The 16,543-nt window shown below is 42.8% G+C and overlaps 1 protein-coding gene across 1 annotated transcript in view; it reads right to left on the reverse strand.

Annotated features, from left to right (window-relative positions):
* The window catches only part of LOC106562017 (ALK tyrosine kinase receptor), a 182,588-nt gene that overhangs the window by 59,027 nt on the left and 107,018 nt on the right, over positions 1 to 16,543 (reverse strand). Inside the window, exon 11 of the mRNA XM_045688931.2 lies at positions 14,878 to 15,016. Within this exon, the coding sequence (XP_045544887.2) occupies positions 14,878 to 15,016 (139 nt within the window). The remainder of the gene's footprint in view (positions 1 to 14,877; positions 15,017 to 16,543) is intronic.

The raw sequence follows: 16,543 nt of genomic DNA on the forward strand, positions 1-16,543 counted from the left end.
TACAAAATTCAAACTTGCAATGCTTTTCTTTCATTATTAGTTTTTTTATACATGTGTACGATGGCTCACTCTTCATTGTTGGTATTTGCCCACTTTTCCAATGAAGTAATCATAAAAATAATTGGCAACATCAAATTGTTTTGTGATGAAAAAGCCATTTAATTTAAAGTACTCCAAAGTTTTTTCCCGTCATTCTTTACATCATTGAGCTTGGCTTTATAATACAATTTATTCTTCTTTTGTTGAGTTTAGTCACCACTTTTACATTTGCAGTAAGCCAATTGTGGCCACTCCTCAATTGTCAGGTATGCCTTGTTAAAAGTTGACCTTAATTACCTCGACTAACCTGTCCCCCCACACATTGACTTGGTACTGGTACCCCCTGTATATAGCCTTGTTATTGTTATTTATTGTGTAACTTTTTTTACTATAGTATATTTAGCAATTATTTTCTTACTCTGCATTGTTGGTTAAGGGCTTGTAAGTAAGCATTCACGGTAATGTCTGCACCTGTTTTATTCGGCTCATGTGACAAAAAAGTTCCGGAACTCCAATTTGAGCAGCAGCAGCTGAAAAATGAGCTCCTACAAATATTGAAATTTACATGGTTTTTAGAGTGAAGTACATCGGAAAAAAGCTAAAGAAAACTGCAAGACTGAATAGGAGAAAAAACAAGCAACAAACAAAGAAGATAGGCTTTTGAAAAATAACTATTTTTCATAAAATTGTAGTTATCTTAGCTAGCTGAATTGTTTACCAGTTGCTAAGCAGTTGCTAGGGACTCTTTTGGAAGAAGCTAGCTAGCTAACGAAGAACAACAAAGAATATCTAGTTAACAGAAGAAAAGAAAGAGAAAATCAGGACAGAAGAAAAAGGATATCAAAGTGAAACAGTTGTCTAAAGACACAGGAGACAATAATACAAGAAACAACACTTCTGTAGCTTGTCAACTATGTGTCTGTCTATCCCTGTTCTCTCCTCTCTGCACAGGCCATACAAACGCTTCACACCGCGTGGCCGCTGCCACTCCAACCTGGTGGTCCCAGCGCGCACGACCCACGTGGAGTTCCAGGTCTCCGGCAGCCTCTGGAACTGCCGGTCTGCAGCCAACAAGGCTGAGTTCATCTCAGCCTATGCTACCCTCCAGTCCCTAGACTTCCTGGCGCTGACGGAAACATGGATTACCACAGATAACACTGCTACTCCTACTGCTCTCTCTTCGTCTGCCCACGTGTTCTCGCATACCCCTAGAGCATCGAGCCAGCGGGGTGGTGGCACTGGAATCCTCATCTCTCCCAAGTGGACATTCTCTCTTTCTCCCCTGACCCATCTGTCTATCTCCTCATTTGAATTCCATGCTGTCACAGTTACCAGCCCTTTCAAGCTTAACATCCTTATCATTTATCGCCCTCCAGGTTCCCTTGGAGAGTTCATCAATGAGCTTGACGCCTTGATAAGTTCCTTTCCTGAGGATGGCTCACCTCTCACAGTTCTGGGTGACTTTAACCTCCCCACGTCTACCTTTGACTCATTCCTCTCTGCCTCCTTCTTTCCACTCCTCTCCTCTTTTGACCTCACCCTCTCACCTTCCCCCCCTACTCACAAGGCAGGCAATACGCTTGACCTCATCTTTACTAGATGCTGTTCTTCCACTAATCTCATTGCAACTCCCCTCCAAATCTCCGACCACTACCTTGTATCCTTTTCCCTCTTGCTCTCATCCAACACTTCTCACTCTGCCCCTACTCGGATGGTATTGCGCCGTCCCAACCTTCGCTCTCTCTCTCTCCCGCTACTCTCTCCTCTTCCATCCTATCATCTCTTCCCTCTGCTCAAACCTTCTCCAACCTATCTCCTGATTCTGCCTCCTCAACCCTCCTCTCCTCCCTTTCTGCATCCTTTGATTTTCTCTGTCCCCTATCCTCCAGGCCGGCTCGGTCCTCCCCTCCTGCTCCGTGGCTCGACGACTCACTACGAGCTCACAGAACAGGGCTCCGGGCAGCCGAGCGGAAATGGAGGAAAACTCGCCTCCCTGCGGACCTGGCATCCTTTCACTCACTCCTCTCTACATTCTCCTCTTCTGTCTCTGCTGCTAAAGCCACTTTCTACCACTCTAAATTCCAAGCATCTGCCTCTAACCCTAGGAAGCTCTTTGCTACCTTCTCCTCCCTCCTGAATCCTCCTCCCCCTCCCCCCCCCTCTCTGCGGATGACTTCGTCAACCATTTTGAAAAGAAGGTCGACGACATCCGATCCTCGTTTGTTAAGTCAAACGACACCGCTCACATTGCCCTACCCTATGCTTTGACCTCTTTCTCCCCTCTCTCTCCAGATGAAATCTCGCGTCTTGTGACGGCCGGCCGCCCAACAACCTGCCCACTTGACCCTATCCCCTCCTCTCTTCTCCAGACCATTTCCGGAGACCTTCTCCCCTTCCTCATCAACTCATCCTTGACCGCTGGCTACGTCCCTTCTGTCTTCAAGAGAGCGAGAGTTGCACCCCTTCTGAAAAAACCTACACTCGATCCCTCCGATGTCAACAACTACAGACCAGTATCCCTTCTTTCTTTTCTCTCCAAAACTCTTGAACGTGCCGTCCTTGGCCAGCTCTCCTGCTATCTCTCTCAGAATGACCTTCTTGATCCTAATCAGTCAGGTTTCAAGACTGGGCATTCAACTGAGACTGCTCTTCTCTGTGTCACGGAGGCTCTCTGCACTGCTAAAGCTAACTCTCTCTCCTCTGCTCTCATACTTCTAGACCTATCTGCTGCCTTTGATACTGTGAACCATCAGATCCTCCTCTCCACCCTCTCCGAGTTGGGCATCTCCGGCGCGGCCCACGCTTGGATTGCGTCCTACCTGACAGGTCGCTCCTACCAGGTGGCGTGGCGAGAATCTGTCTCCGCACCATGCGCTCTCACCACTGGTGTCCCCCAGGGCTCTGTTCTAGGCCCTCTCCTATTCTCGCTATACACCAAGTCACTTGGCTCTGTCATATCCTCACATGGTCTCTCCTATCATTGCTATGCAGACGACACACAATTAATCTTCTCCTTTCCCCCTTCTGATAACCAGGCGGCGAATCGCATCTCTGCATGTCTGTCAGACATATCAGTGTGGATGACGGATCACCAGCTCAAGCTGAACCTCGGCAAGACGGAGCTGCTCTTCCTCCCGGGGAAGGACTGCCCGTTCCGTGATCACGCCATCACGGTTGACAACTCCCTTGTGTCCTCCTCCCAGAGTGCTAAGAACCTTGGCGTGATCCTGGACAACACCCTGTCGTTCTCCACTAACATCAAGGCGGTGACCCGATCCTGTAGGTTCATGCTCTACAACATTCGCAGAGTACGACCCTGCCTCACACAGGAAGCGGCGCAGGTCCTAATCCAGGCACTTGTCATCTCCCGTCTGGATTACTGCAACTCGCTGTTGGCTGGGCTCCCTGCCTGTGCCATTAAACCCCTACAACTCATCCAGAACGCCGCAGCCCGTCTGGTGTTCAACCTTCCCAAGTTCTCTCACGTCACCCCGCTCCTCCGCTCTCTCCACTGGCTTCCAGTTGAAGCTCGCATCCGCTACAAGACCATGGTGATTGCCTACGGAGCTGTGAAGGGAACGGCACCTCCATACCTTCAGGCTCTGATCAGGCCCTACACCCAAACAAGGGCACTGCGTTCATCCACCACTGGCCTGCTGGCCCCCCTACCTCTGAGGAAGCACAGTTCCCGCTCAGCCCAGTCAAAACTGTTCGCTGCTCTGGCACCCCAATGGTGGAACAAGCTCCCTCACGACGCCAGGACAGCGGAGTCAATCACCACCTTCCGGAGACACCTGAAACCCCACCTCTTTAAGGAATACCTAGGATAGGATAAAGTAATCCTTCTAACCCCCCCCCCCCCCCCTTAAAATATTTAGATGCACTATTGTAAAGTGGTTGTTCCACTGGATATCATAAGGTGAATGCACCATTTTGTAAGTCGCTCTGGATAAGAGCGTCTGCTAAATGACTTAAATGTAAATGTAAATGTAAATAAAATTAGATTTGATATGAGAGTGGTAAATAATTATATTGATTTGTTAATAGAACTCAGTAGGGGAGCCCGCCTTTAAAAAGTTGTAGTTTTAGTGAACTCAAACTGAACAGAGGGAGCGGAATACAGGAGGCCAGAATGGATTCACGGCACGCGCCCACGCACACGCACATGGACACGCACACACACACACACACACACACACACACACACACAGGCACACCAAATTAGTCTAGTGTGCATGCAGTGCACACACCAGACCTGGGCAAAAAGTAGTTGTGTTCTGTAATTTATTTGAAAATACGTTTTCTAAATCAACTATTTTCTTTGATATTCAGACATGGGTTTCAGAAAAACTAATTCAATTTGAAAGTATTTTGAATACCTCTCAGAAAACCAAGGCATTTGAATATATGCAATATATTTTAAACCCCCCAAAAACTACAACAGTTAGTTGAATTCGTCTAAATATACACTGAACACAAATATAAACGCAACATGTAAAGTGTTGGTCCCATGTTTCATGAGTTGAAATAAAAGATCCCAGAAATGTTCCATACAGACAAAAAACGTATTTCTCTCTAATTTTGTGCACAAATTTGTTTACATCCCTGTTAGTGAGCATTTCTCCATTTCCAAGACAATCCATCCACCTGACAGGTGTGGCATATCAAGAAGCTGATTAAACAGAATGATCATTACACAGGTGCACGTTGTGCTGGTGACACAAGGCCACATCTAGCTTATTCACCGGTGGGATCGTATGAGACCAGCCACCCGGACAGCTGATGAAACTGAGGAGTATTTATGTCATCTGTAATCAAGCCCTTTTGTGGGGAAAAACATATTCTGATTGGCTGGGCCTGGCTCCCAAGTGGGTGGGCCTAAGCCCTCCCAGGCACATTCATGGCTGTGCCTCTGCCCAGTAGTGTGAAATCCATACATTAGGGCCTAATTAATATATTTCAAATGACTGATTTCCTTATACGAACTGTAATTCAGTAGAATCGTTGAAATTGTTGCAATTTGTGTTTCATTTTTTGTTCGGTGTATGAAATACATGGTTTGGAGGGCTCCTAGACGTTCATCTTAAAATATCCTATAGCTAGAATAAATGCATGAGGGACATGGAATCACCTCAACATTAGAAAAGACCAATTTTGCAGCTTCAAAATGTCGTAACACATACACTGAGGATACAAAACATTGAGAATAACTGCTCTTTTCATGCCATAGACTGACCAGGTGAATCCAGGTGAAAACTATGATTCCGTATTGGTGTCACTTGTTAAATACACTTCAATCAGTGTAGATGTGTATTTATTATGGATCCCCAGAAGCTACTCTTCCTGGAGTCCAGCAAAATCAAGGCAATTATACAATTTAAAAACATTACAATACATTCACAACAGATTTTACAGCACACTAAGTGTGTGCCCTGAGACCCCTACTCCACCACCACATATCTACAACACAAAATCCATGTGTAAGTGTGTGTTTAGTGCATATTTTATATGTGTGTGTATACCTATGCCTACGTACAGTTGAAGTCGGAAGTTTACATACACATAGGTTGGAGTCATTAAAACTCGTTTTTCAACCACTCCACACATTTCTTGTTAACAAACTATAGTTTTGGCAAGTCGGTTAGGACATCTACTTTGTGCATGCCACAAGTCATTTTTCCAACAATTGTTTACAGACAGATTATTTCACTTATAATTCACTGTATCGCAATTCCAGTGGGTCAGACGTTTACATACACTAAGTTGACTGTGCCTTTAAACAGCTTGGAAAAATCCCCAAAATTATGTAATGACATTAGAAGCGTCTGATAGGCTAATTTAAATAATTTGAGTCAATTAGAGGTGTACCTGTGGATGTATTTCAAGGCCTACCTTCAAACTCAGTGCCTCTTTGCTTGACATCATGGGAAATCAAAAGAAATCAGCCAAGACCTCAGAAAAATAATTGTAGACCTCCACAAGTCTGGTTCATCCTTGGGAGCAATTTCCAAACACCTGAAGGTACCACGTTCATCTGTACAAACAATAGTACGCAAGTATAAACACCATGGGACCACATAGCCATCATGCCGCTCAGGAAAGAGATGCGTTCTGTCTCCTAGAGATGAACGCACTTTGGTGCGAAAAGTGCAAATCAATCCCAGAACAACAGCAAAGGACCTTGTGAAGATGCTGGAGGAAACAGGTACAAAAGTATCTATATCCACAGTAAAACGAGTCCTATATCGACATAACCTGAAAGGCCGCTCAGCAAGGAGGAAGCCACTGCTCCAAAACCGCCATAAAAAGCCAGACTACTGTTTGCAACTGCACATGGGGACAAAGATCGTACTTTTTGGAGATATGTCCTCTGGTCTGATGAAACAAAAATAGAACTGTTTGGCCATAATGACCATCGTTATGTTTGGAGGAAAAAGGGGGAGGCTTGCAGGCTGAAGAACACCATCCCAACCTTCAAGCATGGAGGTGGCAGCATCATGTTGTGGGGTGCTTTTCTGCAGGACGGACCGGTGCACTTCAGAAAATAGATGGCATCATGAGGTAGGAAAATTATGTGGATATATTGAAGCGACATCTCAAGACATCAGTCAGGGGGTTAAAGCTTGGTCGCAAATGCGTCTTTCAAATGGAAAATGACCCCAAGCATACTTTCAAAGTTGCGGCAAAATGGCTTAAACCCTCTTAGGGATCCCTTAAAGCGCCCATCCCATTAGTGGGATAGATTTGACAACATCCAGTGAAATTGCAGAGCGCCAAATTCAAACACCAGAAATATAAATATTCAACATTCACGAAAATATAAGTGTAATACATCAAAATAAAGCTTAACCTCTTGTTAATCCAGCCGCTGTGTCAGATTTCAAAAAGGTTTTTTGGCGAAAGCACACCATGCGATTATCTGAGGACAGCACCCCGCATACAAACACATGAAAATAATTTTTCAACCAGACAGGTGCTGTCACGAATCCCACCGAAGGTGGCTCCCGTGCCTGCTCGGGCGGCGCTCGGCCGGTCGTCGTCACCGACCTACTAGCCACCGCTGATCCCTTTTTCCTTTTCGTTTGGTATGTCTTATTGTTTGCACCTGTTCCTCATTTGTCTTTTGATTTTGGTTATTTAAGCCTGGTTAGCCCGCCCAGTGTTGTGCGGGATTATTTTAGCGTCAGGTTGTGTTTTTGTAGTTGGATGTGCTGCCGATTTACGACTGTAATATTGTATGCTGGCTGTGCACCTGTTTTGGGCACTTGGCATTTTTTCCACGCCGTTTGTGTTGGCGTCGATCGTGTTGTGTTTTTTTTATTTAAATAAACACAAAGTTCCGTACCTCTGCTCTCTGCGCCTGACTCCTACCACCACTCCTAGCAACCGTCTGACAGGTGCGACACAAAAGTCAGAAATAACAAAATAATAAATGCCTTACCTTTGAAGATCTTCTTCTTTTTGCAATCCCAAATGTCTCAGTGACACAATGAATGGTCATTTTGTTCGATAAATTCCTTCTTTATATCCCCAAAATGTCCATTTATTTGACGCGTTTGATTCAGAAATACACCGGTTCCAACTCGCCCAACATGACTACAAAGTATCTAATAACTTACCTGTAAACTTGGTCCAAACATTTCAAACAATGTTATTAATCCAACCTCAGGTACGCTAAAATGTAAATAATCAATAAAATTTAAGATGGGATAAACAGTTTCCAATACTGAATGAAAACAACACGGAGGGCGCTCTTGTACACGCGCACCAAAATACTAGAGACCTGATGAGTGACACGTAGAAAGAATAGCACTACTTCTTCATTTCTCAAAAGAAAAACATCGAACAATTTCTAAAGACTGTTGACATCTAGTGGAAGCCATAGGATCTGGGCCCTAATAAATCAGGTTTCCCATAGAAAAGCATTGGAAAACACAATGACCCCCCAAACGAATTTCCCAAGATGGATTGTGATCGGGTTTTTGCCTGCCAAATCAGTTCTATTATACTCACAGACATTATTTTATTAGTTTTAGAAACTTTAGAGTGTTTTCTATGCCAATACTACCATGCATATGCATATCCTAGCTTCTGGGCCTGAGTAACAGGCAGTTTACTTTGGGCACGCTTTTCATCTGTACGTGAAAATACTGCCCCCTATCCCAAAGAAGTTTTAAGGACAACAAAGTCAAGGTATTGGAGTGGCCATCACAAAGCCCTGACCTCAATCCCATAGAACATTTTTTGGCAGAACTGAAAAAGAGTATGCAAGGAGCAAGGAGGCCTACAAATCTGACTCAGTTACACCAGCTCTGTCAGGAGGAATGGGCCAAAATTCACCCAACTTATTTTGGGAAGCTTGTGGAAGGCTACCCGAAACGTTTGACCAAAGTTAAACAATTTAAAGGCAATGCTACCAAATACTAATTGAGTGTATGTAACTTCTGCCCCACTGGGAATCTGATGAAAGAAATAAAAGCTGAAAAAAATTATTCTCGTTACTATTATTTTGACATTTCACATTCTTAAAATAAAGTGGTGATCCTAACTGACCTAAAACAGGGATTTTTTACTAGGATTAAATGTCTGGAATTGTGAAAGACTGAGTTTAAATGTATTCGGCTAAAGTGTATGTAAACTTCCGACTTCAACTGAATGTGTATGTGCCTATGTTTGTGTTGCTTCACAGTCCCGCTGTTCCATAAGGTCTTTTTTATCTGTTTTTAAATAAAATTGTACTGCTTGCATGAGTTACTTAATGTGGAATAGAGTATGTATTCATGGCATTATGTACTACTGTGCGCCTCCCATAGACTGTTCTGGACTTGGGGACTGTGAAGAGACCTCTGGTGGCATGTCTTGTGGCGTATGCATGGGTGTCTGAGCTGTGTGCTAGTAGCTCAAACAGACGGCTTGGTATATTCAACACGTCAATACGTCTCACAAGTACAGGTAGTGATGAAGTCAGTCTCTCCTCCACTTTGAGCCAGGAGATGTATTATTAATGGTAGCTGTCTGTGTACATCCAATTGAGCCAATTACAATTTTCCTAAGTCCCTCTTTGTGGCACCTGACCACACCACTGAACAGTAGTCCAGGTGTGACAAAACTAGGGACCGTAGGACCTGCCTTGTTGATAGTGCTGTTAGGAAGGTAGAGCAGCTCTTTATTATGGGCATACTTCTCCCCATCTTAGCTGCTGGTGTATCAAAATGTTTTGACCATGACAGTTTAAAATCCAGTGTTACTCAAAGCTTCCACATAATTTATTACAATATTTAGTTGAGGTTTAGGGTTTAGTGAATGATTTGTTCCAAATACAATGCTTATAGTTTTGGAATATTTAGGACTAACTTATTCCTTTCCACCCGTTCTGAAACTACCTGGTGCTCTTTGTTAAGTGTTTCAGTCATTTCAGTCGCTGTAGTAGCTGACATCTATAGTGTTGAGTCATCACAAAGCCAGTGGCATGTCGTTAGTAAAGAAAGAAAAAAGAAAGGGGCCTAGAAAGCTGCCGTGGGGAATTTCTAATTCTACCTGGATTATGTTGGAGAGGCATCCATTAAAGAACACTATCTGTGTTGTTAGACAGGTATCTTTATCTACAATATAGCAGGGAGTGTAAAGCATTAACACATACATTTATCTAGCGGCAGACTATGATCAATAATGTCAAAAGCCGCACTGAAGTCTAACAAACAAGCCCCCACAACCTTTTGATCATCAATTTCTCTCAGCCAATCATCAGTCATTTGTGTAAGTGCTGTGCTTGTTGAATGTCGAAGATGGCGCCGGAGGGGATGGCTGCTGGAGGGGATGGCTGCTGTTTTAGGGATGCTTAACCAACTGTGCTATTTTGTTAGTTTTTTCAATTTTTTTGTACATAATGTTGCTGCTAACGTCTCTTATGACTGAAAAGAGCTTCTGGGAATCAGAACAGCGATTACACACCTTGAGCTGGACAAAGAATTTATCTTTTTAATGAGTCAGACGAGAGGGATTTACTCCAGACACCCGAACAGGCCTTCATCCCCATCATTTGCAGAAGAAAAAGATGGAAGAGGTATCGAGAAAAGAGATCGGGGTACCTTGTGAGGATCCGACAACAAGTGGATAACCTGCCTTTGCCATCCGTACTATTGGCCAACGTACAATCGCTGGATAATAAATTAGACAAACTAAAAGCACGTATATCTTACTAATAGGACATTAAAAACTATAACATCTTATGTTTCACAGAGTCGTGGCTGAACAACGACATGAATAACATACAGCTGGCGGGTTGTACACTATAACGGCAGGATAGAACAGCAGCCTCTGGTAAGACAAGGGGTGGCTGTCTATGCATATTTGTAAACAACAGCTGGTGCATGGAAGTCTCAAGGTTTTGATCGCTTGAGGTAGAGTATCTCATGATAAGCTGTAGACAACACCATCTACCTAGAGAGTTTTGATCTGTATTTTTCGTAGCTGTCTCCATACCACCACAGACCGATGCTGCACTAAGACCGCACTCAATGAGCTGTATACCGCCATAACTAAACAGGAAAATGATCATCCAGTGGCGACGCTCCTAGTGGCCTGGCACTTTAATGCAGGGAAACTTAAATCTGTTTTATCTAATTTCTACCAGCATGTTAAATGTACAAACAGAGGGAAATAAACTCTAGACCATCTTTACTCCACACACAGAGATGCGTACAAAGCTCTCCCTCGCCTTCCCCTACAAAGGGAAGCACAGCCGAGAGCTGCCCAGTGACACGAGTCTACCAGACGAACTAAATAACTTCTATGCCCACTTTGAGGCAAGTAACACTGAAACATGCATGAGCGAATCAGCTGTTCCGCGACTCCGCAGCCGATATGAGTAAGACCTTTAAACAGGTCAACATTCACAAGGCTGCAGGGCCAGACGGATTACCAGTAAGTGTACTCCGAGCATGCGCTGACCAACTGGCAAGTGTCTTCATTGACATTTTCAACCTCTCCCTGTCCGAGTCTGTAATATCAACATGTTTCAAGCAGACCACCATAGTCCCTGTGCCCAAGAACACTAAGCTAACCTGCCTAAATGACTACCAAACCATAGCACTCACATCTGTAGCCATGAAGTGCTTTGAAAGGCTGGTCATGGCTCACATCAACACCATTATCGCAGAAAGCCTAGACCCACTCCAATTTGCATACTGCCCCAACAGATCCACAAAAGATTAAATCTCTATTGCACTCCACACGGCCCTTTCACACCTGGACAAAAGGAACACCTATGTGAGAATGCTATTCATTGACTACAGCTCAGCATTCAACACCATAGTGCCCTCAAAGCTCATCACTAAGCTAAGGACCCTGGGACTAAACACCTCCCTCTGCAATTGGATCCTGGACTTCATGATGGGCCACCCCCAGGTGGTATGGGTAGGTAACGACACATCCACCACGCTGATCCTCAACACAGGTGCCCCTCAGGGGTGCATGCTCAGTCCGATCCTGTACTCCCTGTTCATTCATGACTGCACGGCCAGGCACAAATCCAACACCATCATTACGTTTGCCGATGACACAACAGTGGTAGGCCTGATCACAGACAAAGACGAGACAGCCTATAGGCAGGAGGTCAGAGACCTGGCCATGTGGTGCCAGGACAACAACCTCTCCCTCAACGTGATCAAGACAAAGGAGATGATTGTGGACTACAGGAAAAGCATGCCCCCATTCTCATCTACGGGGCTGTAGTGGAGCAGGTTGAGAGCTTCAAGTTCCTTGATGTCCACATCACTAACAAACTAAATTGGTCCAAGCACACCAAGACAGTTGTGAAGAGGGCACGACAAAACCTATTCCCCACAGGAGACTGAAAAGATTTGGCATGGGTCGGCCTCCGACCGCAATACACTACAGAAGGTAATGCGTACGGCCCAGTACATTACTGGGGCCAAGCTTCCTGCCATCCTGGACCTCTATACCAGGCGGTGTCAGAGGAAGTTCCTAAAAATTGCCAAAGACTCCAGCCACCCTAGTCATGGACGGTTCTCTCTGCTACCGTGCGGCAAGCGGTACCGGAGCACCAAGTCTAGGTCCAAAAGGCTTCTAAACAGCTTCTACCCTCAAGCCATAAGACTACTGAACATCTAATCAAATGGCTACCCAGACTATTTCCATTGCCCCACCCCCCCTCCCCCTTTGACGCTGCTGCTACTCTCTGTTATTATCTACGCATAAGTCACTTTAATAACTCTACCCACATGTATATATTACCTCAATTCCCTCGACTAACCGGTGCCCCCGCACATTGACTCTGTACTGGTAACCCTGTATATAGCCTTGCCATTGTTATTTTACTGCTGATCTTTAATTATTTGTTACTTTTATTTCTTATTTTTTAGTTAAGGGCTTGTAAGGTATTTTAGGTATTGTTGGTTAAGGGCTTGTAAGGAAGCATTTCACTGTAAGGTCTACACCTGTTGTATTCGGCGCATGTGACAAATACAATTTGATTTGATGTTCTTCCCTATAAGCGTGCTGAAAGTCTGTTGTCAATTTGTTTACTGTAAAATAGCATTGTATCTGGTCAAAAGTTTACTAAGGGTTGGTAACAGGCAAATTGGTCAGATATTTGAGCCAGTAAAGGGGGCTTTACTATTATTTTGCATTCCTCCAGGCCTGAGGGCACACACTTTCTAGTAGGCTTGAATTGAAGATATGGCAAATAGGAGTGGCAATATGGTGAAGGGGAGGAGACAGATTAAATAATTATTTTTAAGATTTGAGACAGTTGAGACATGGATTGTGTATTTGTGCTATTCCTAGGGTGAATGGGCAAGACACAAGATTTAAATTCCTTTGAACAGGGTATGGTAGTAGGTGCCAGGCGTACAGGTTTGTATTCAAGAACTGCAACACTGCTGGGTTTTTCACGATCAACAGTTTACTGTGTGTATCAAGAATGGTCCACCACCCAAAGGACATCCGGCAACTTGACACAACTGTGGGAAGCATTGGAGTCAATATGGGCCAGCATGCCTGTGGAACGCTATTGAGACCTTCACAAATTGAGTCTGTTCTGAGAGCAATACGGGGTGCAAATCAATATTAGGAAGATGTTCCTAATGTTTGGTATACTCAGTGTATTTTCATAAGTGAGACATAATACAGTAACACTTGATAACAAGTTAATATATGTCAAGGGTGTGTACGGAGGCAAAGTCAGGTGCAGGAGATCAGAATGTAGTAAATAGACGCACTTTAATTCCGGTCAAAAAATGACAACACATAACAATATTAGTGTGCCAAAAAACACGGAACTTAACAAAAGTATAGCGCCTGACAATACCCTCATAACAAGAAACAATTACACACAAAGACATGGAGGGGAACAGAGGACTAAATACATTCAGTGTAATTAGGGAATGAAAACCAGGTGTGCAGGGAACAAGGCAAAACAAATGGATACATGAGAAATGGAGCGGCGATGGCTAGAAAGCCGGTGACGGTGACCGCCAAACGCCGCCCGAACAAGGAGAGGAGCCGACTTCGGTGGAAGTCGTGACAATATATAGTTATAATAACTTTGTGATTATTACAATAACAACATTGTTGTTACATAGAACTCTGGAAGTTGCTTTATAATAGCATAATCTATTACATAAACTGTAACAAGCGCAAAAAATCTAACTGATTGGATTAGTTTAGAAAAATTTATGTTATTTATCTTTGTGTAGCATAAGAGTAATCAATCAAACATAGATATTGAAACAAAAAAATAATACATTTAAAAAATTCACCTGGAATAGAGCATACTTCGGAAATATTATAATGATGGGCATGGTTTTGTTTCAAAGTGATGTGTATGAGTTTCAGGCCCCTGTATTAGGCAAAAAATAGGCCCTCAAAATAAGGCCTTATGAAATACATATGCTATTGTGTTAAATTATATATTATTTTATGATAACATAATCACTTAGGATCTCACTTGGTGAAGTCCATAGGACTGAAAATGTATGAATGCAACAACCATTTGTATTTGTCACTAACAACTACAGTCATGGGTGGTAACTCTACAATTTACTTGAATGGCAAAGCACTCTGGGAAATACTGTATATGATGAGGCTTTAAATTAAGCAGTGCATTAAGTTACTGTTCCGGTGTCTATATAAGTCCACCTGTGTTATTATTTGTTTTACCACTGGAAAATTTGCTATGTAATCATCCAACTTGCTGTTTGCAATGGGCTTTGAATTACTCTGCAGTATTTTCAGGTATCATAAAATAAATTTCAGCTTTTTACCTTTTCAGTGGCATGTTGAATCATACAGTAGTTGAGCAACAAAACTTATTTATCTGTACAACATATCATTGGTTAGTTGGTTTGACTTGATTATGTACACCTGGGTCAGTGGACATTCAGAAGAATGGACATTTACAGAATGTTCAGATACAAATGTATTGTGTAGATCAAATACTGTATGACTGTCAGATAGATTGGAATAGTATAGGTCATTGTGTGCTCTACTCATTATATGTATATCTTCAACAAGCCGTTCTAGATACAGCCCTGCATTAGTAGATGGCAGCCAATCCAATACTTTCAGAAAAGTTGTCACTTCTTGAGATCTGTATTCAAATAGTTTGAAAGAGTAGTTGCTTTCTCAGATATGTATTCAAATAGTTTTAAGTTGTAATTGTTTGTTGTAGTCATCTCCAAAGTAACTTCGATCCCCCCGAAATGTTGTTACTTTCCACAAACCATAGTTACAACTATAGACATCCCAGGTCTGGCGCACGCACATGGAAACACACATATAGTCAAGCAGTTCTTCACAATACACACAGTGTTTTACCTGCTGCTCCAGACTTCCCGTTGCGCCCTGGTACTTTGGGGTCGTCCATCAACTCATCCTGGCTGTCCGATTGGCTGCTGTACCCACGTCCCCCACCCCCACCTGCGATGATCAGGGGGATGTGGACACCCCTCTGCACCTGTTACCATGGCAAATTTGTCAGTGTGACGTTATCCACCACTAGCAGAGCCATACTCAACAGACGGACTGACAAAAATAAAGAAATAAATAATAGGAACCCATTTGATCCCTGGTATCATAAGATCACACATAAGGTATGGCAAAATGTGTAGAATTGCAGGAAATTAACTTTAAAACTGCAATATTTTCTCTCCGGCCCATGGCAAAATGTGTAAATTGCAGGAAAAGAGCTTTGAAACTGGCAAAACGTGCAGAATTGCAGGAAATTAGCTTGGAAACTGTAAATTGTTCTATCTGCCAATAAGAGGGGTGTGAACAGGAAATCTGGGACCAGGTTAGGCATTTTACTGCATCTAGTGTGTTATTCTACTTAATCTTTATACATATACACATATATATATATATATATATATATATATATATATATATATATATATATATATATATATATATATATATATATATATATATATATATATATATATAGTACCAGTCAAAAGTTTGGACACACCTACTCATTCAAGTTTTTTAAAATGTATTTTTTTACTATTTTCTACATTGTCGAATAATAGTGAAGACATCAAAACTATGAAATATTGGAATCATGTAGTAACCAAAAAAGTGTTAAACAAATATATTTGAGATTTTTCAAAGTAGCCACCCTTTACCTTGATGACAGCTTTGCACACTCTTGGCATTCCCTCAGTGCCACGTCCTGACCATAGAAAGCTGGTATTTTCTATGGTAGAGTAGGTCAGGGTGTGACAGGGGTTTTTTCTAGTTTCGTTTTTCTATGTTGTTATGTTCTAGTTTTGTATTTCTATGTTGGGTTTTGCTTGGGATTATCTCCAATTAGAGGCAGCTGGTCCTCGTTGTCTCTAATTGGAGATCATACTTAAGTAGGTGTTTTTCCCACCTGGGTTTGTGGGAGATTGTCTTTGAGTTAGTGCATGTTTCACCTCTGCGTCACGGTTTGTTGTTTTGTTATTCAGTTTATTTATATGTATTGCATAGTTTCACAGTGAAAATAAAATGTGGAACGATAATCACGCTGCACTTTGGTCCGCTCCTTCCTACGACAACCGTGACACTCAGCCAGCTTCGTGAGGTATTCACCTGGAATGCACTTCAATTAACAGGTGTTCCTTGTTAAAAGTTAATTTCTGGAATTACCTTTCTACTTTTCTACTTAATACATTTGAGCCAATCAGTTGTGTTGTGACAAGATAGGGGTGGTTTACAGAAGACCAAGCCCATATTATGGCAAGAACAGCTCAAATAAGCAAAGAGAAGCGACAGTCCGTCATTACTTTAAGACATAAAGGTTAGTCAATCCGGAAAATTTCTAAAACTTTGAACGTTTCTTCAAGTGCAGTCGCAAAAACCATCAAGCGCTATGATGAAACTGTCCCTCATGAGTACCGCCACAGGAAAGTAAGACCCAGAGTTACCTCTGCTGCAGAGGATAAGTTCATTAGAGTTACCAGCCTCAGAAATTGCAGCCCAAATAAATGCTTTTACAGAG

The sequence above is a fragment of the Salmo salar genome, chromosome 11, assembly GCF_965601325.2.
Source record: "Salmo salar chromosome 11, fSalSal1, whole genome shotgun sequence".
In the NCBI taxonomy this organism is placed as follows: domain Eukaryota; kingdom Metazoa; phylum Chordata; class Actinopteri; order Salmoniformes; family Salmonidae; genus Salmo; species Salmo salar.